Source organism: Quercus robur, chromosome 5 (assembly GCF_932294415.1).
Source record: "Quercus robur chromosome 5, dhQueRobu3.1, whole genome shotgun sequence".
In the NCBI taxonomy this organism is placed as follows: Eukaryota; Viridiplantae; Streptophyta; class Magnoliopsida; order Fagales; family Fagaceae; genus Quercus; species Quercus robur.
In genome coordinates, this window is record NC_065538.1 from 54537760 (window position 1) to 54558383 (window position 20624).

The window sequence follows — 20624 nt, forward strand, 5'->3', positions numbered from 1 at the left end:
ACATTTTATTTTATTTTTTTTTAAATTTAAGAAGTTTAATGCTGAAGAACTAACATCTATTGAATTGATGGTGCAACTCTATGTAGAAGGATCAGTGACTTAGTTGGAGAGGGTTCAAAATTTCCCAACTTAAGTAGCATGACAGTGCTGAAAAGATTGTAAGTAAATTTTTTGTTGTAAAAAGCTATGAATGGAAATGATACAGAATTTATAGCAGTTTTTCTTACCTGAAGTTTATTTATGTTTCAGGATGTTCAGGAGCTGTAATATCTCTGGACCAATTCCTACATATATATCAAACATGACAGAACTTCAAATCCTGTAGTTCTCTTATAATTTATCTTCTTCTTTTTCACTTTTATTTTTCTTGCCTCTTTTATTGGAAAAAGAGTGAACTGCAGCCCACATATGATTGGAGAGAACACAGTCAATTATCCCCATGTTATTTATTATAGATACATGCATATGAAAGTTCAAATCTTTTGATTTATCCAAAAAAAAGAGTTCAATTTCTTTTGTAGTAGAACTAGTTGTCAATATATAGAAGTTTACAGATTTCAATTTTCGATGATACTTTTATTTTCTAGAACTTAGTGCGCATAATCATTTCAATAATTTTTTTTTTCTTTTTAATTTAGAATAGAAACTTAAGCTAAAATGGGTACTATTTGAAACAGAGATGTGGTATCGAAAAGCATAATATCACCACTGATTAGATAAACATTTTTGGAGTTTCTCTATCATATAGTTGTTACTTGTTAGTTGTTACAAATTTATTATGTTTTTAATTTTGACTTGCATGCTTTTTAGAGCATCTATAGCAGTAGATCTATAATTTTAGCTATTTAGCACTAATAAAAGTTACTTTATCTATTTTATCTATACACATGTAGCAGCAATGGATTTATTTTAGCTTTCAACACAATAAAATAATATAAACATTATAATAAAATATTATAACCACTACAATAGAATAATATATCTCAATACCAAAAAAAAAACCGACAGCACCACCTACAACCACTTCTACCAGCCACAACCACAACCATAGCCATAGCCACCACCAACACCACCAGTCCACAGAAGGGAAAAAAAAAAACCCAAATCTCTAATCTTTTTCCTCAACCACAGCCACAACCACCACCACCACCAGTCCACAGCAGAAAAAGAAAAAAAAAAAAAAAAAAACCCAAAGCTTGGATCGTCGAAAAAACCCACGAAACCCACGACGAGGAAGGCAGCGGCAGCTTCAACGATGAAACCCAGAGAAACCCAGAGCTTGGATTGACGATCGATGATGAAACCCAACGGCGACTTGGAGTGGGTCGGCGATGAGAGTGACTGAGAGAGAGAGGCAGGGACTGGGTGATGGGGCTTGGGGAGATCGGCGATGGAACTTGGGGTGGGTCGGCGGAACTGATTGGCGATGAGGGAGCTGGTCAGCGAGCTGAGGGATGAGGGAGATGAGGGAGCTAGTCGGTGAGCTAGAGAGAAAAAAAAAATTGAGGAAGAAAGAAGAAAGAAGAGAAGCCGGAGAGAGAGAGAGAGAGAGAGAGAGAGAGAGAGAGAGAGAGAGAGAAGGAAATGTTTTTTTTAATTAGAGAAGAGAAAGAAGGGCAATAATTTTTTTTTTTTTTTTTTTACCATTGAGCCACAGTGCACATCTAAAGATAGATGTGCACTATAGCTGAGGAGCTAAATCTTTTAGATTTAGCTCCACTGCTACATCATTGTTTTTTGTAATTGAGAGCTAAAAAATAGCATTATACCTATATAGCACCACTGCTGTAAGTGCTCTTAATAGTGGAATTCTTGTGTCTTATAAGTTATTTTTCAATATTCGGTGGTACAGTTATAAACCTTCTTTTCTCTTATTCTGACATCTGTATTGTTATATTTGCAGAGATCTCAGCTTCAACAGATTGGATGGAACAGTTCCAGATTTTGGTGGTCTAAAAAAATTGAAATACTTGTAATCTTCACGACCAAACCTTTAACATAGTTCAATTGTGTTGTAAATTCAAATAAATAATTAGGCAGCTAAAGCACCAATGATATGTAACCAGGTTTGGCTTTTGGCCAACATCTAAGGGTGAATCTGCAATGAACTTCACTCTGTATACCCTTAACACTAGAACCCTTTCCATCTGCTTTGTCTTTCAGAATAAACCTAAAAGGACCTTAAATAACTAGGTTTAACCGGTGGATAAAGTCACTGCTTTGCCTTCACTCTGTATTTAAGGACTTTATTTACAAGAGAAAATAAAGTAGGACCTTTAATATAGTGATACTATTATGTGTTTAACCGGTGGTGTTGTGTTTTTTAACTAAATAGGTATCTGGCAAGCAACTTGCTCACGGGGCCTATTCCAGACTGGATCATGAACAGAGACAATACATAGTAAGGGTTTTCATCCTAAATTCTACTTCAATTTTGCATGGACTGATAAGCACATCTTTAAGAGTTTTTTTTTTTTTTTTTTGGTTAAAGGGAAGATACATAACAAAGCTAGCTAGCCAAAATAGATCGCATAGCTGTTGAAAGCCTATAAGAGCACAAACCAGAAGCATCAAAGCTTAAAAAATTAGAGAGATCAACAGAAGGGGGTTCTTCTAATATTACAGAGTCTTCTTGTAGAGCACAACCCCTTCTTGAGAGATCATCTGCACATTTATTCGATTGATGATAAATATGGCCGACTCTGATTTGGTGGAACTTGTGGAGTTATTAAAGTTATTAATATGAATTGTATATGTTAAATATTAGCATTGATACACCATGTTGAATATGCTAGTATGGAAGTGAAAGCATAAAGTATAGAGCACAGTAACACACAAGAATTACGTGGTTCAGCCTAACAGCCTACATTCATGGAGGAAACCCTAAAAAAATACATCAATAATATATTAGAGTGTAGTACAAATCTTATGTTATAATGAAATCATAACATGTGTATATATAGTAGACTAAACCCTAGGCTAATAGACTTCTAGTACAAATAGGAGACTTGACTTCCACACAAAGTAGAATTAGGCTTGGGCCTATGCTAATGGGTTAATATATCTCTAACACCTCCTCTTAAACTCAAGATGGAAGTTTGATGAAATCTTGAGATTTGATAAGGTTGAGAAAATCCCTTGAATGAAGTTTGGCTCTATGATGGTAGTTTGTGGAAGGTAATAGTCATGCAGTGTTGATGCGACTTCTAATAGTGGTTTGACTATACCGGAGAGTTTTAACGGCAGCAATAAGGAGCCAAAGAAGATGAATGCAGTGAAAAAACACCGAGGAAGACAAAGATTGCTCTTAAATATACCGTAAAGATAGAAAACCATGGCCACAGGAACCTGGCTCTAATACCATGTTAAATATTAGCATTGATACACCATATTGAATATGCTAGTATGGAAGCGAAAGCATAAAGTATAGAGTACAGTAACACACGAGATTTACGTAGTTCAGCCTAATGGCCTACATCCACGGAGGAAACCATAAAAGGCTACATCAATAATATATTAGAGTATAATACAAATCCCATGTTATAATGAAATCATAACATGTGTATATATAGTAGACTAAACCCTAGACTAATAGACTTCTAGTACAAATAGGAGACTTGACTTGCACACAAAGTAGAATTAGGTTTGGGCCTATGCTAATGGGTTAATATATCTCTAACAGTATACATCAATTTAGACGATGCTTCATCTTGTGGCCTATTTAGAGATCAGTTGGAGATTTCTCTCTCCCTAGAGGAGTATCTGATCTTAAAAAAGCATGTGCCATGTGGCTCTATAAAATAGCAATTCATGAAAAAATTTGCTTTCTATTATTATGTTTGTTGTCTAATATCTGGGAAAATTATACTGACGGCTAATATTTGAGCTAACTGGAGAAGCTTGTTGGTATGAGCCAAAATTGTTATATAGTTTAGGAATTGCGCAATTTGGAAGAATATTACACTACACGTTACATGCAGTCAATCATATTGATGATCATACTACTACTTTCTGTACACATTAGTCAAAAGCTTTCATGTTGTAGCCAATTTCGTGAATAAGGCCAAGAATGATAGCATTGACTAACAGTTATTTCAAACTTCAAAAGGCCATATTTCCTGTAATGCTGTTTCTGAATTATTGAAATGATTTACTTTATGAATTTTCTTTCCATTTTGAATCTCTTAAAGTATTAGCAATTTTAGCAAAATATTCTAAAAAGTTCCCTTTGTTCTTGTTTGGAGTTATAGTGAGTTCTAATATAACAATTATGCTTTTTTGTGCAGCGAAATAGATCTTTCTTACAATAATTTTTTAGTGAGCCCTACCCAGCCTTGTCGTGATACTCTGTAGGTCTTTACCTGTTGGAGCTTTATTCACTTTGCTCTCTTCATAACCTTTACAATTATCTGAAACTAATTATTTTTTCCATTGCTTCAGAAATTTGTTCAAAAGCTCTTCTGGAAGGGACAACTTGTAAGCTTCAAACTTGTAAATTTATAAAAACAACCAATAATATTGTTTTTAGTCCTTTTTTAGGTTTATTTTGGATAGCTGACACTCTTTATCTACTTCATTGATTAAGAAAACTTAGCGAGTGCCCGAGCAATCCATGTTCAAAAGGTAATTATATATAGATTCAAATCAAATTAAATATTTTCCTGTACAAGACAACAACATAACTTAATTAAGAATACAATGGAGATTTCATTGTTGTTCTATCACAGTTGCTAATATTTGATTGTCAATAATATGGCTGCTTCTGCATAGATCAATATTCATTGCATATAAATTGTGGAGGGAAAGCAACCAAAGTTGGAAACATAACATATGAAGACGATGAAGACTCAGCTGGTCCAGCGAAATTTTTTCACGAGAGGGAGAATTGGGGTTTTAGTAGCACTGGAAGTTTTTGGGATTCACACACTTTCGAAAGTGGCTACAAAGCATATAGTGCATCCATACTCACAATGAACGAGTCCAAACTATACACAAATGCACGCCAATCTCCTCTTTCATTCACATATTATGCCCGCTGCTTAGCAAATGGAACTTATAAAGTGAAACTTCACTTTGCAGAGACAGTATTCAGAGATAATAGATCTTTTTATAGTCTTGGAAGGCGGATATTTGATATTTATGTCCAGGTATTCTATCAAATTTATTTTTATCTGTATATTATAATGGAGGAGTTCTAAGAATCAACCTCTCTAATAAATTAGGGGTAAGACTTTCTACCATGACATCTCCCAAACACTGTAAAATTGGGAATTTTGTGCACTGAATATGACCTTTTTCTTTATATTGTAGTAGAGGAGTTGATTGAATTAATTTGCTGCAGGAAAAATTGGTACGGAAAGATTTTGATATTAAAAATTCTGCTCAAGGGGTTGATAAAGCAGTTGTTGTGGAACATACGGCAAATGTTAACAAATAAAATTTTGATGATTCGCTTTTACTGGGCCGGGAAAGGGACGAGAGATATTTTAACGAAAGAAATATATGGTCCTCTCATATCAGCTATCTCTGTGGAATCTGCATTTAAAATGAAAGACTCTAAACCAGGTTAAAGTACATTTAGATGGAAGACAACCAAAACTTTGTCATCATCTTCATTTCATAGCCATACCCAGCGAATTTGTGTCTTTAAACCAGCTGTTGCCATCTAGCTTTGGATTCTATGTATGGTGCTAAATATATTTCTGAATGCAATCTTATAATCACTGTTCTTAGCTTTTCTTTTCTGCAGATTTCACTCTCCCAGACTATGAGGATAACAAAATGAAGATATCCATTGTGGTTGGAGCTATAGTTTTGGTGCTACTCCTCATTTTTATGATTTTGGGTATTCTTTGGTGGAAAGGCAACTTGGGAGGGAGGATATCAAGGGAAAATGGTAATCTATGCAAATCCTGATGAGGAAATTAGAAAGGACAATAATCATTTTCTCCAACTATGGCAGAGTTGGAACAATGTATACAAAAATTTTATTTTTCTTTTTCTTTCCATGGATCATCAGCATTCCAAAGTAACCCTTGAAAAGCTACTGCCTGTTTACAGGACTGAAGAGCATATGAACTTATCTTGAGATGATGCATGATGATTAGAGTTATTTAGTTCCAATTTTGATGATAAATGACACCATGGGATCATACAAAAAAACCAAAATATCATTGCTTTAAAAAATTATGCATAAAGTGATTTTTAAAATGATGGTCGGCTCAAGCTCACTGTAGTTGAGCAAATATCTAAAGCTTTACATAAATCAAGTTTCTAAGAGAGAAAAGATTATCAGTTACAAAATCCTTAGTTTACATTGCAGACTAAACAAATGTGTACAATGTTGTACACATTTGGTTAGCCTAGAACAATATAAACCTATAATTACCCTTATCAATTTTGAATGAACTCACTTTTGATATGTCTTCAAAAGTTGAATGAAATTTGGTTTGTCTGTTTAGTATTCTTATATTTGTTGCAAAAATGATCTTGAATTAAGTGTTAAGCACATCTCACTCTATTCTAAACTAATGGAATATCTCACCTTTTCTTTTAGTTTTTATTTATTTATTTATTTATTTATTTAATATCAATAAACTTCTTGTAATTTCTGTGTAGAATTAACAATGAAGCAAAAGAAGTTTAACAACTTGTGGTTTTCAGAATTTGTTCATATATTTTTCTTTTATTTCTTTTAGCTTCTGTGTGATTCACTACAATATAGTGCCTTCTAAAGGAATTTAATTTTCTTTTCCTTTTAGGAGCCATTTAACTGGTCAAGAGGCATGAAAATATTTTGTTATAAATTTGTCTTTTTATATTGTAAGATGTAGTCTGACATCTTAGCCTGATGCCTTTGACAGGGTTAAAAGGATTAGATCTGCAAATTGGTTTTTTTACATATAGACAAATAAAAGCTGCTACCAATAACTTCAATGTTGCAAACAAGATTGGGGAAGGTGGTTTTGGATCCGTTTACAAGGTATCTGACAACTCTTTCACCATTCTAGAATGATTTTTTCTGCATCTTTTTTTTTTTTCTTCTCCTCGTAGACATTTGGAGAGATTCATGATGAAATACATACCTAAAAATGTATTATTTTATATTCTTGATGCAAGGCATACTATCTGATGGTACTGTAATTGCGGTTAAGCAACTTTCGTCAAAATCAAAGCAAGGAAGCCGTGAATTTCTGAACGAAATAGGCATGATATCTGGTTTACAACATCCAAATCTTGTTAGATTGTATGGATGTTGTATTGAAGGAAAACAATTATTGTTGGTATATGAGTACATGGAAAACAATAGCCTTGCACATGCTTTGTTTAATAATGGTAAGCTAGTATTTTTATACCTTACCATGCATCAATATATATATATATATATATATATCTAGAGAGAGAGAGAGAGAGAGAGAGAGAGAGAGAGAGAGAGAGAGAGAGAGAGAGAGAGAGAGAGCATTAGGTTCTGCCAAGTGACACATTTTATGTAAAGAGAATTGAAATATTCTTAAGTGCCACATTAGAGATAGGAACAAATTAAATATTGACTTTTTGTTTCATTTGGTTCAATGTGTTAATACTTTTCTAATTAACAAATAAATATTTTTTGTATTATTTGGTTCAATGTTTCAAGATTTTTCATTCCTCACACATTCACATGAGACTCTTTGCATTTTAATTCATTATTTTCACCTCTTACATTTCTATCCCTTTATATATACCTACCCATAGCCCTTCATGTCATCCCATATCAAATACACATAAACCAAAAATAATGTCATTTACCTTCAATCTTTTGACGACACCTACCTAGCTCTAACATTGTTGTCTCATTTAATCCAAACTCATATGAGTAGGCTACAACCAAGGAAGGGGGGTTTGCATTTTATATTGAATAACAATGATAATTACAATTTTGATGTTAAGGTCGGATGTTGTGGATTTACGGATTTTGTAAATAATGTGATTGATTGTGAGTGTTTGGGATATGTATTTTATTTTAAAATTAAGGAGAAAGAAAAAGACATATTCTATATCAACTTTTATTCTATAATATTCCTCCAAAGTTTTTTTTTTTTTTTTTTTTTCAATTGAATTATTATATTGAATATGTGTGTGCAATTTATAATTGTTACTTTTTATAATGAACTCATTTCTAATAAAGTTCTATAACAATTATATATGATATAATACATATATAGCATTCTTCAAAACCATTTTACATAAAATATTATGACATTATCCATGCATCGCATAGATAACTTACTAGTTTATATTAATAATAAAAGAATGAGGACAAACAGTCAAACTTGATGTTGAATTTCAATAAACGGGTTCTAAACATCAATTTTAGGTTCTGCAGATGGCCGATTAAAGTTGGACTGGCCTGCAAGGCAGAAAATATACGTTGGCATAGCAAGAGGTCTGGTTTTCTTGCATGAGGAATCAACACTGAAAATTGTTCATAGAGACATCAAAACCACTAATGTGTTGCTTGACCAAGACCTCAACCCTAAGATCTCCGACTTTGGTTTGGCCAAGCTAGACGAAGAAGAGAACACTCACATTAGCACAAGAATTGCTGGAACAATGTAAGCTACCTTCCTTTCTTTTGCCCCCTCTATACTTCCTTTTCGAGTCTATTTTTGTTTTGTCACCTCTGCAGATCTTGATTATGAGGTAATGCGAATAGATGCTGATCACATAATTCTGTAGTATTAAGTTGCTGCCCTAAATGGCCGAAAGTAGACCAGAATATGGTAGCTACGAACCTCTACACTATAACAAATATCTAAAATACTATCACAAGAATATTTATTAACAAAAGTACTTGACTGGATCTTATGTGTTAGGCACTTAGGCATCTACACGGCTGCCAGGATCCGAACCTAAACTCTCTCACCTTGTAAGCACCAAGACTGAAGCCATGACCAACGGACCAAGTGCTCTTCTTGGGAGCTAATATGTAGTATTATTAAATTTACATGATTTATTTTCTAAGCTTCTATGTCATCTTTCTCAACATATTAAATATTACTAAATTTTTTTTCATTGCTAAATTAACTTTTTATTTAAGAATAATATCTATGCAATTTATGAATTTATTTTAAAAGTCGTTTTTAGTTAATTGAAATGATTTCTCTTAAAGGATTATTATAAAATTTCTTTTTATGCTTATTTATGTTGTACTATTTTTTTAACCTTATAATGTACTATTTTATGTTAACCTTATAATATCATGAAAATTTCATTGAAATTTTGTTTCAAATTTTTAGATATTTTTAGTAAATTTTGCTAATATTTACAAATTTAATATATTTATTTATATTTAAATAATTATTAAATTAATTATAATGCCAGTACGGTTCAACCCTGGTTCAACCTCGGTCGACCTTAAAAGCCTTGAACCTCTCCTTTTTACAGTTCAATGAATAATCCGGGTTTGAAAACCATGATCTACATGTGATACGACCCATGCTTTTTATGCTAATTTCAAAAGCTATACCCTTTACTTTTCAAAATTATTGAATTTCTATCTAGACAAAATTACTTGCTAAAAAAAATACATCTCCATTTTGAAGGAGAAAATAAATCTCAGGATTCAATAAATCATGGGAAAAATTTATTTACTCAAACCTCAAATTCCATGTACAGAGGCATTGAATGTTGAGAATTTTGGGGGTAAACAATGGAAAACATAAAATAAAGTTGGCTTAGAGGCACAAGTGAATTGGTTTTCTTTAAGATAATATTTGCGCCCACTCAATTGAGTTTGCTATAGAGCTCTAGGATAATCACCTGATATAAAACTAATTAAATTTGGATTTTACAAGTAGGAATTTTGGAGAATCATGAAAATTTCTCTTCAATGGTATATCATACTATCAAAATCTATCATCATTATCTAATGTCATGAATATGGAACACTATTTATAATTTTATACACAACGAAGAGTTGCACTTCAAAAGGCATACAAGTCTTTTAAAGCCTTCTAAAATGTTGCATTGGCTGTTACTAGCTATTAGGAACTTAAAATGTTCATTTTCGATGATATTTTTTGCAAAATTATGCAAAAAATAATTTCTGCTAATGTCTTACTTGAGTGAGATTGACCCCGCTTGAGTGGGCTTTAGTGTCTCGCTCAAGTGACCATTGAGTGAGCTTTTACCTGTAATCTCTTGTTTTTAGTAGTCGATGTCCCGCACAATGCGCGGATACTTTATGCTTTTATTTTGAAATAATTTCTAACTATTCTTTTTGGCCCTATAAACTCATCTTATGTTCAATTATATTATACATATCATTAAGAGGAAGAAAATAAAAAGAACCAAAATTATTATGAATATACATGATTAAGAATATGAATATATGTATGTAGCCTAAATGAATTCATAATTATTTAATTATTTTGGCTAATTAAAGTGTACAATATCACTATAGGAAGAGGAAGAGCAAATTGATGTGACACTAAATATTAAGAGTCTTATCGGGAAGATTATACAGAGAGAGTCTTTCAAAATGTGTCTTATTTTATGATGCTAGTCCAAATTTTGGAGAATGTGGGGAAAAAAAATGTGGAAGGGTCATGCTTAGGTCATAATATGTAAAGTAATAAGTCGGTTTGGGCTTTTCATAAGGTTTGAACTGATTTTAATTTAATTTTGAACTACAATTCATCTTTTAAATAACAGTAAAAAAATAAAAAATAAAAAAGATAATGTGATTTTTTGAATAATAGTAAAAAAAAAAACTTAATAAAAGATGTTAAAAATGTTAAATGAAATATTAGAACGTCACATGGTAAAAGTTTATGTACTTCTGCATAAGGTTTTTGCTTTTATATATAATAATATATATATATATAAAATAATATATATATATATATATATATAGTGAGTTCTACTTAAGTGTTATTTAGCATCGGTAAATATACAATATCGAGGATGTGAGGCAATAGTAGTGGTGGCGTGAATGAACATGATGGTCGAGAGGACTGTTTGGCTACAAGGAGAAGGTTAGCTTGAGAGTGATATTTGTTTTAATGTTCTTTTGAGAATAGCTTATCTAGTATTTTGCTGAAAAAAATTTTCGAAAGTTGTAAATAAAATGTAAAAATTAAATGAAATAAGTAGAGAATTCACGTGAGATTTGCAAATAGTAGGAAAAAAAAGAAGAAGTAAATTGGCTTATAATCAAGATCCAAATTCACACTTTAGGTATGTTTGGAAAGAATGATTTTGGAGATGATGAAAAAAAAGGAGTGGAAAATAAGAGAGAAAATGGATGGAATTGGTGTTTGGGTAAGAGGGGATGGGAGGAGGAAGAGAAAAATTGTGAGACCCAACTGTATTCCCTCTGGACTCAAGTAATTAAAGCTCAATTTTTGCCCAGAACTCAATTTGCCCAAAATGGGGATCAGAAAATCATACTGAAAATGAGGTGCAGAGTATTGGACTAAAATGCCCACACGCACGTTGACAGTGTTATTTTTTATTTTATTTTTTTGGGTGCCATTTGTTTCTTTTAATTTTTCTCATCAGTTTTGGTTTTTTTAGGAGTTATTCGTTTCTCTTCTTTTTTTTTTTTTTTAACCTACACCAACACCATCCTCTGGTCCACTGCCGCCAACCTCTCCATTGCATTTCGTTAGCTCTACTTCCACTTTGTCCCCTTATACGTACGCACCAAGATCACCATCATCTCAGTGGCGACGCCACTCAGAGTCCAGGGTGTTCCTGGGAACACCCTGACTTAAAAAAAAAAAAAAAATTTATATATAATAATTTAAATTTTTTTATTTGTTTATCCTTTAAAAAAAAATTAGGAACACTCTCAAGCCCTATCAGGGACACCCTCAAAATTTTTATGCCAAACAAATTTTGAACTAAAATCTAAAAAAAAAAAAAAAAATTGTAACAGAGAATCTGGAAAAAAAAAAAAAAAATTTGTAACAGAACAATCACAAAAAAAACCCAGCTTCGTTGAGTTGCCTTAAGGCATTGGTACTCCGTCAGTAAGCCAACAGAGGTAGAGACATGGTGATAAGAGGGGCAGCTGGAGAAAGTCTTGAGACCGGAGACCAGAGAGAGCCTGAAAAGTGAGAAGTGAAAGTGGAAACTAAAGACAAGAAGAGATCTGTGAACTATCTGCATCAATAAGGACTGCTCACTCTCTGCTTTTGGGTTCCTAATCTAGTTTTAGCCCGTGTTTTAGACTTACCCTTTATTTTACTACTTGTTTCCTTGTCTGACTTGTGAGATATTTTGGACTGTATTGGGCTGTTTGAACTTTCTTGTAGGCCCTTTCTTTGTTTAATGCATTTTTATTTGGTAAAAAAAAAAAAAAAAAAAAAAAAAAAAAAAGAGAGAGATCCGGATTTTTTTATTTTTAATTTGAGTTGATGTTTTTATTTTGCGTGCAAGTCTCATCCTAAAGTGCAAGCAAGCTGTATACAACCTGCCTAGGGTCTAATGAGATGAAAAAAAAAAATTTTTGAAGATAGGTGGTAGATTTTCTACCAACGAGAGAAAGACATGTTAGGCTAAAAAATTAATGAGAGAGGCATGAAAAAAAATTAATGAAACAACTAAACACCAATTATTAATAATTTAAATAACTAATATGTTATAAAAGTCAAACAAATTAAATTATATTAGGTTAAACAATAATTAATAATTTAATAATTAATAAAACAACAATACAACAAATTATAGTTTATAAAAAATAAACAAGTTTATGAAACAACTAAACAATAATAATTAATAATTTTATTAATATTTCAAATGAACTTATAGTTTATTGTACATGTATCTTTGTTCATTTATTTTCTTTTCATTTTTTTGTTTCCTTTTGAGGTTTTTCGGTGTACATAATGCAAATTTGTTTTGTTTTAAGAATTTTTTTTTTTTTTAGGCCAAATCTTGAATTTCGACCGGTATTTACTGAAATGTCCCGAAACACCCGAAATAGACTAAAATGACCCGAAACTTTTTTCAAAGTAGAACAGGAACACCCTTGACAAAATTTCTGGAATCGCCACTGCATCATCTCCATCAACGATGACTTCCTTGATTCCTCCATTGGCTTCTCCTCCTTCCTCCCCCACAATCCAGAATGCACGCCTGGTACTTTGTCATCATATCCTCTTGGACAGTTGGACTTATAAAGAAAATGATGGTGGTCGATAGCTATAGGCTGACATTTCAGCCAAGTTGCTCCTCTTTGTTCTCCTCAAGGTGAATTGGTACCTGGTAGCCTGAATTGAGGGGTGGGTTGTAGTGGCGTAGGACAAAAAGATCAGACAGTAGAGAGAGAGAAACTAGTAAATGAAAACAGGAAGAATGGATAAAATAATTAAATGAATTATAGGGATTTTAATTTTTAAAAAAAATAGAATTGTAATGTGACTTAAAATGCCCATAAAATAATGTAGTTTTGCTCATTTGAGTTTGGGTGGAACAGAGATGAAAAATTCAAAATTTTAAATATAAGAATAAGAGGAAAAAATCAAAATGATTCTAAAGCTTAAAAGGTGTAATTTGTAATTTGGTCTAAATATTTTTGCTTAATCAATGTCCAGAGTTGCAATAAATGTTAAAGACTAAGTCTACAATTTGCTAAAGGGGTAGGACTTGTGAAAGGTGGAAAATTAAATGTTGAATGTACTAGCTGCCACAGGATAGTGAACCCTAAAAATGGGACTTGTAACAATACAAAATGGTCATAGCTTAAGATTAGGGTTAATTTGGAATCAAACTCCAAGTAGTGAAAGCAGAAAAATATTAATTTATTCTAGGAAATAAATTTTAATTTATCAAGAGTAGACGTCATAGGTTGAAACTCTCTAAAAAAAAATTCATCTAATATTAAAATAAAATAAAATTATAACAAGATTATATAAAATATGGAAGTAAAATAAAATCCTTATATTAGCATCAATTGAAATCAATCACGATCAATCGGTCCAACGAATTAATATTAATATTAATAGGTATAATTTTGTGTACACATTACTAATTACTACATTAGAATGTCTTTATGTCCTGCGAAATTATTCATTGCACTTTGTATATTACACCTTTCCCACACATAAAAACTGATCCTACGTAGATCATAGACTAGATGTATGAAATAATTTGTCCCACCTCCTCCCCCCCCCCCACCCCCCCCCCCCCCCCCCCTCCTTTGGAAAAAAATCATTTTTTTTAGAAGAAAAAAAATCATATTTCTATCAATGCTACTACTCAATAAGCTATCCACTCATAATTTTGGGTAGCTTATTAAAAAATAAAAGTTAGCTTATTTTCCAAAAAGATAATTTTGTTGTTTAGTTATCGCTTCTAGCTCAATGAAGCTAAACTCGATTATGATAGCCCTATTAGTTGCATGATTGCATGCTTAACAGTTGATTGGATAATCAGGTGCTAAGAAATTGACCAATGTTGGTAACATCATACTAGTGAACCAAATATCATAGTAAATGTATGTGTTGCAAAGGCTACATGGCTCCTGAATATGCATTATGGGGTCATTTAACCTACAAAGCGGACGTTTATAGTTTTGGAGTTGTTGCATTGGAAATTGTTGCTGGAAAGAACAACAATAAATATCGACCAAATGAGAAATTTGTATGCCTCTTGGATTAGGTAAGATTATCCTTCTCATGTTGTTTTGAAACTTACCGCTAAAACCATTGTATATATGAACCCAAGTTGCATATTTTGGAACAATACATTTGATTAGGTCAACCTGCTTTATTTTTCACTGGGTTCAAGCTGGAAAATAAACATGTGAGACAAGAGTTTGGCCAATTGTACTTCTGTTTTTATTATTATTATTATTATTATTATTATTATTATTATTTTGGTTTTGGTTCAGAGTTGGATAACTAATTTTTCTTCACTGGAATCCAAGCGATGTGCTATGATATTCTAATTTTAATGTCTTTTAGTCCATGTTTTTTCCATGACACATGGGTTTAAATCTCCCAAATCTCCACTTCGCTTTAAATATTTTCAAAATTTTATTTGGCAAATAAATGAAAGGGATTAAGTTACAAAAATAATGTTGTTATTAATTGCATTATATTTTAATTAAAAAGAAATTATTTTAATTAAGTTACTAATTGTTAATTTTTTTTGGACAAAGTTTGCAAGCTAGTTTGTAAGTAATGGCTGTAAACTCCCACTACATATTTTGAAAATCTAATGTTGAATTGTATGTTCTTTATATTTTTAACATGCATGCTACATTTTGTTCAAATCGAATATTATTTACTATTATATCCATAAGCTTATTTTTTATACATAAATTAAGACTGCAAAAACTTGAAATTTAAATATTTAATTGATGATAAAGCTTTTATTTTTTATCTTCTTGAAATTTTGCAAACATGAAAGATATAATAAAAAAATGTAATCTAATAATAGATTTATCAAAATTTATATTCAATAAATAGATGCAAGAGTTTTCTAGCCATTGCCTATAACTAGTTTGTAGGTACACTCTCTTTTTTTTCATCATTTAAATAGGCATTCTATTGTTTAAATAGGTACACTCTCTTACTTGGAGAACAAATTAAATCAGTTTTGTTTGTTGTTGTTGTGTTTTTTTTTTTTTTTCCAAACTCTATTCTTTTGTCACTCCAGGCAACCGTTTTACAAAAGAAAGGGGATTTGATGGAGTTGGTAGATCCAAAATTGGGGTCTGAGTTCAGTAAGGAAGAGGTACTTAGAATGATCAAAGTAGCTTTATTATGCACTAATCCATCACCAGCCCTTAGGCCCACCATGACTGTCGTAGTGAGCATGCTTGAAGGCCAGACAGTTGTTGATGAAGTGGCTAGGGATCCAAGTATTTATGGCGATGAATGGAGGTTTGAAGCCTTAAGAGACCAATTTGGTCAGAGCCCACAACTACACTCAGTTGAAGGTCAGAGCCTCGTTCAGTCATCAAATCCAACATGGATTGGCTCTTCTTCTACATCTGTCCATGATCTCTATTCCACTAATCTTGACTCTCGGTAATAAATTTATATATAAAAGCAACTAAGCCACCACCAACTTATGTGACAGGCAATGTGCTTTCTTAATAATGATAAGAAACTATGAGCTTTGTGGTTTTAATTCCAAGATAATACTTTGAATGGGATTTAGTTAGGAATGAGACATTGCTCTGCGGAAGCACACTCATTCACTAAACCCATTGTGAACTTGTGGACCAGTATTTGCTCTAGGATGAAGCTAAAATGTAATTTTCGCAAATTGTTCCTTCTTGAAGATTATAAATTTTACATTAGACAGTATAGTCTAGAGCTGCTCATCTAAAACAATATATGGTATAGAGCTTCCAATAATTGTCTTCTACTGATCAAGTTGTCTCCCTATTTTGTTAATGCTAATTAGTCTTTTCTGGACTCGGTAGATTTATGTTGTATATATCTCTAGATTTTGTGTGTGTAGAGAAATTGATGGTGTTATGATCGTTCATATGTGTGGTAGTATATATTTGATTTCCTTGGATCATTTGAATGAGAATACCATAATTAAAATGAACCTGATTATCATATTCCGTTTTGGATTTATCACATTGTGAAATGTAAAACTTGAACATTACATCCCGGAACATAAACTATATTATGGCCTTCAATTTTTTATTTAAATTTTGTCCTCTACCTCTCTACTAAAGAAGGAGAAGGAACTTTAAAAATAACACAAAACATGGCTTAGGTTCTTCCATTTAACACAAAACATAACTAGAAAGCGAAAAAATTCTTCAGGTAACATCTAAATTTGCTAATCTGAATTCAACAAATAGGGATTAGTGTATTCACTAGAGGCAATTGGTGACCATATGATTTGAGAGGGGATTGTAGCAAATCATCATCTGTTGAAGACGAGATCCAAAACGATGTAGTCCAAGCATTTGTGAAACGCGTGTCTAAGTTAAAGAAGAATAACACCGTTTCTCATTAAATAAGACGATGTCGTTTTGGATAAACAATGCAGCTGTGATTACAGAGTATTGAAATGTTGCCGTTGTGTTAAGTAAAGTTAGTTACTCATCAATCAACACGTGTATAAGTTAGTTATAGATTAGCATAACAAACTCGGATATTTTGGCTCAAATTTGAGATATTTTGATCTTACTCTTAAAGTGTATATATATGGATTACCTATGTCACATCAGGTGTAACTTGAAGCATGGACTTTTCATTTAGGGTGTCGTATCTGTATCATACCTATGTTACACTGGTGTCATACTGGCTATTTTATATTATAATTTTTTAGAATTGCTCATGTCACCATATTCATACCGTACTCATATCCGTGTCCGTACTTCTTAAATGATAACAGATTACGCTGTATAATTAAGTCGATGAATTCCAGTTTTTTATTCAGTCTCTTTCTTTCTTTTGTATGAGATTCTAAACCTTCACTATTTTCACCATACTAGTAGCTTTGTCTTATAGCGGTACCGTTATCCATCTCGGTGGAAAATATGCAAGAGTTACACGTATCCTATAGGCTAACAGATCACAATAGAGAACATATAACACGAACAGTAGAATTAAAGTAGAAAAAGAATGACCATTGACTTCTCTATTTTGCGAATAAAGTGATATGATAATGTTTTACTTTTCCTTGGTCAAGGTTTAGATTCTTCAAGATAGCTTTAAATTGTTATTATATTCACCTTTTTTTTCCCTTACGAAAATGCTTAAATTCATACATCACATGATGCCACGTATTCCGACTCGTATATATATGTTCTTGGCATGACGCATGAGGCATGAGCAATTGAACTCTTTTATTTTATTTTTTCATTCTTTCTTTATTGGTTTTTTAATTGTTGCACATAATTGACCAGTTTAATTCTCAACATTATCAAGACTATTATTATTATTTTTATTAATTTATTTTTAATAGAACATTTGACCGGTCTATGTTAAGTTATTAAACGTAATTGGCAATTTTCTTAACGATCTGCAAGCACTTGGCCAAGTGGCTAGATGGGACTAAATTTGAAAAATAAGTAACAAAAACCATATAATTGTTGAGCACGTGCACCATATTAATCCAGCCCACACGATAATTTGTAAAATATTTATAAGGAAAAATGTACAAACAGAGTGTAAAATTTCATTAATCTTTTTATGCCATTTATTCAACCTTAATTAATGTGAGTTTGCTTAAAATTTGATTGATTTTCTACCTCATTGGTAATTTTTTTGGGATTTTCTAGTTTTAATAGCAAAAACTCTATTATCAAATTCTTGTGAAAAAATACTTTTAGATAGCATTCCGACACAAAATTGACTATGAAAGTATTATAGATTTTAGAAAGATCACGAGTATAAACACCAAGAACTTATATAGTTTAGTTTTTAACCTACATATATAGATGGTAACGAGAGAAAATTTCATTAATAAATATGAAGATACAAAAAAAGTGTATAGAAACTCTCACAAAACCCAAATTCCAATATTAAAAAATAAATAAATAAATAAATCTCTTTCACAAATAACAAAGAATAAAGAAATTGCTATGATTCTTCTAATTTGCCGAAAAATCTCAAATATTGCCACATCAGAGAGAGTTATCACCAATTTGTGACACACTCATGGTCTCTGTTCCGCACTTCTCTGAATAACAAGCTTCTTAGATATACAAGGTTGTGTGTCGACAAGCATATGCAAGAAAGCCATGCAACAAGGAAGTCAACAACTTCGGCAACCATGCATGCATTTAATTTTTAGGGCTGATATTTCAAGCCAATACTGGTCCACATAGGATGATTCAAGATCCAGCTTTTGTTTACACTTGACTATACATGCAAATAATGCTTGAGAAAAATCAAGCCAACCTTTTGACAATTTCACTGATCAATGGGAGGCTAATTGATATTGACAAATTTTGGATACAATTCTTTAAAAATTTATCAAGACATGGCTATTAAAGTACTAGCTATACAATTCCAAACTTACCAGTGTAGTTTTTGTTTGCAATGATAGTACAAATCAATGATTTGTATGTATTCAAAATTTAATATTGTTAATTAAATTGCGGTCAAAGGGGTCTCTGTCAAACAGCCAATAGCTAGCTAGCATGGGATATCTTATTATTAGCCTCGTAGTCACTTGTAACTTGCAACTTGCAACTACTTTGAAATGGACAACCTGAAATATATAATTGCTATCTTTAAAAAAATAGATAATTACTACAAAAACTAACATAAGACAGGTCGAATATTTAGGGGCACTGAATTAATAATATTAATCATATGATTTGTTGAGAGGGCAACATGTGGTAAAAACTTAAAAGTACACACATGTTATCATCATAGTGAGTCCAATTAGACAAATATATATATTTTAGCATGTCTATATGTCAATTTATGTAATTTTAATATTTTGGTTGAGTTCAAGTCAACTTTAAGCAGTGGTAAATAAGAATTTGGACAAATTTCATTATTGGATTACATTTATACTATACATGTTTACAAAAATTCAAGATCTGAAATCATTAATTATTTCATTTATAAAAAATTTAAAATTTTAAGTTTTTGTGTTTCAAAATTATGTATAAAACATGAGTTTATGGATCAAATAACAATAACATCTGATTCATAAGAAAATTTGACGTGCATGTTAAGAAGATATAAAGCATGTAATCTAACAGTAAAATTTGGCTTGTGGAGAATGATGTTCATGTCAGCTTCCTCCTCAAAGACCACTAAAAATAAGTTATCGCCTACTTCTCTGTAGTTAAATACGTAGAGTCGGCTTGAAGGTTTTTGTTATGTGCACAATCTTTTATTGATTTCTTCAAGCAAACGAAGGCATCCAAGTTTGAGAATTTGATATGTTTAAAATTTGTGTTATTTATTATTTGTTTTTGTCAAGTAAGTAATTAAAAAAAAACATTATTGATGTAATTAAATAAACAATTGTTATATTTTTTTCATTCATAGTCATTGTTTGAAGATGTTTATAATTAAGAAGTTTTATTATATAAGTTGTGATTGACTTGAAATTTGTTTAAAATATATATATTTTTAGTTAATATTTTATATATTATAAATTTATTATATTCTTTATAATTTTATTATATTATTTATGACATCATCTAGGGATGGCAATGGGGCGGGGCGAGTCCGAAGGATGGTATCTTTGCCCCCGCCTTGCATGGTTTTATCTTACCCCATCCCCACTCCACCCCACATGACGGGAAAAATTTTCTTGCCCCATCCCCACCCTTTGGGGCCCCGCGAAGCCCCGCCCTACCCCGTAAAAGCTCTACTACTTGTTAATATGCCCACAACTATTACAATTGTTTTTAATAAAACCTATTTCATTAATAAAAATATACTTGAAATTACAAATAAATTCATCCCATCAAATCAAACTAATTTTTAGCAAAAATTGAATAATATTATTAAAATGTTTAACAAGAAAATATCACAAAAAAACAAAAATCTCAAAATACAAAATCAATGATTCAATAGTATATAAATTTGTTTATAATAAAGAAAAAAGAAAATGTTAAAATTAATACCTTATTTCCAACCTTGCTAGAGAGAGAGAGAGAGAGAGAGAGAGAGAGAGAGAAAATGGAAGAC

At 31.7% G+C, this 20624-nt stretch overlaps 1 protein-coding gene across 1 annotated transcript; it reads left to right on the top strand.

The window, feature by feature from the left end:
• The first annotated feature begins 7091 nt into the window (after window positions 1-7091).
• LOC126728374 (probable leucine-rich repeat receptor-like serine/threonine-protein kinase At3g14840) lies at window positions 7092-8598 on the top strand. Its single transcript, XM_050434210.1, has 2 exons — window positions 7092-7335; window positions 8357-8598. Exons 1-2 carry the CDS (start codon window positions 7092-7094, stop codon window positions 8596-8598), a joined length of 486 nt encoding a protein of 161 aa, XP_050290167.1.
• The last annotated feature ends 12026 nt before the right edge of the window (window positions 8599-20624 follow it).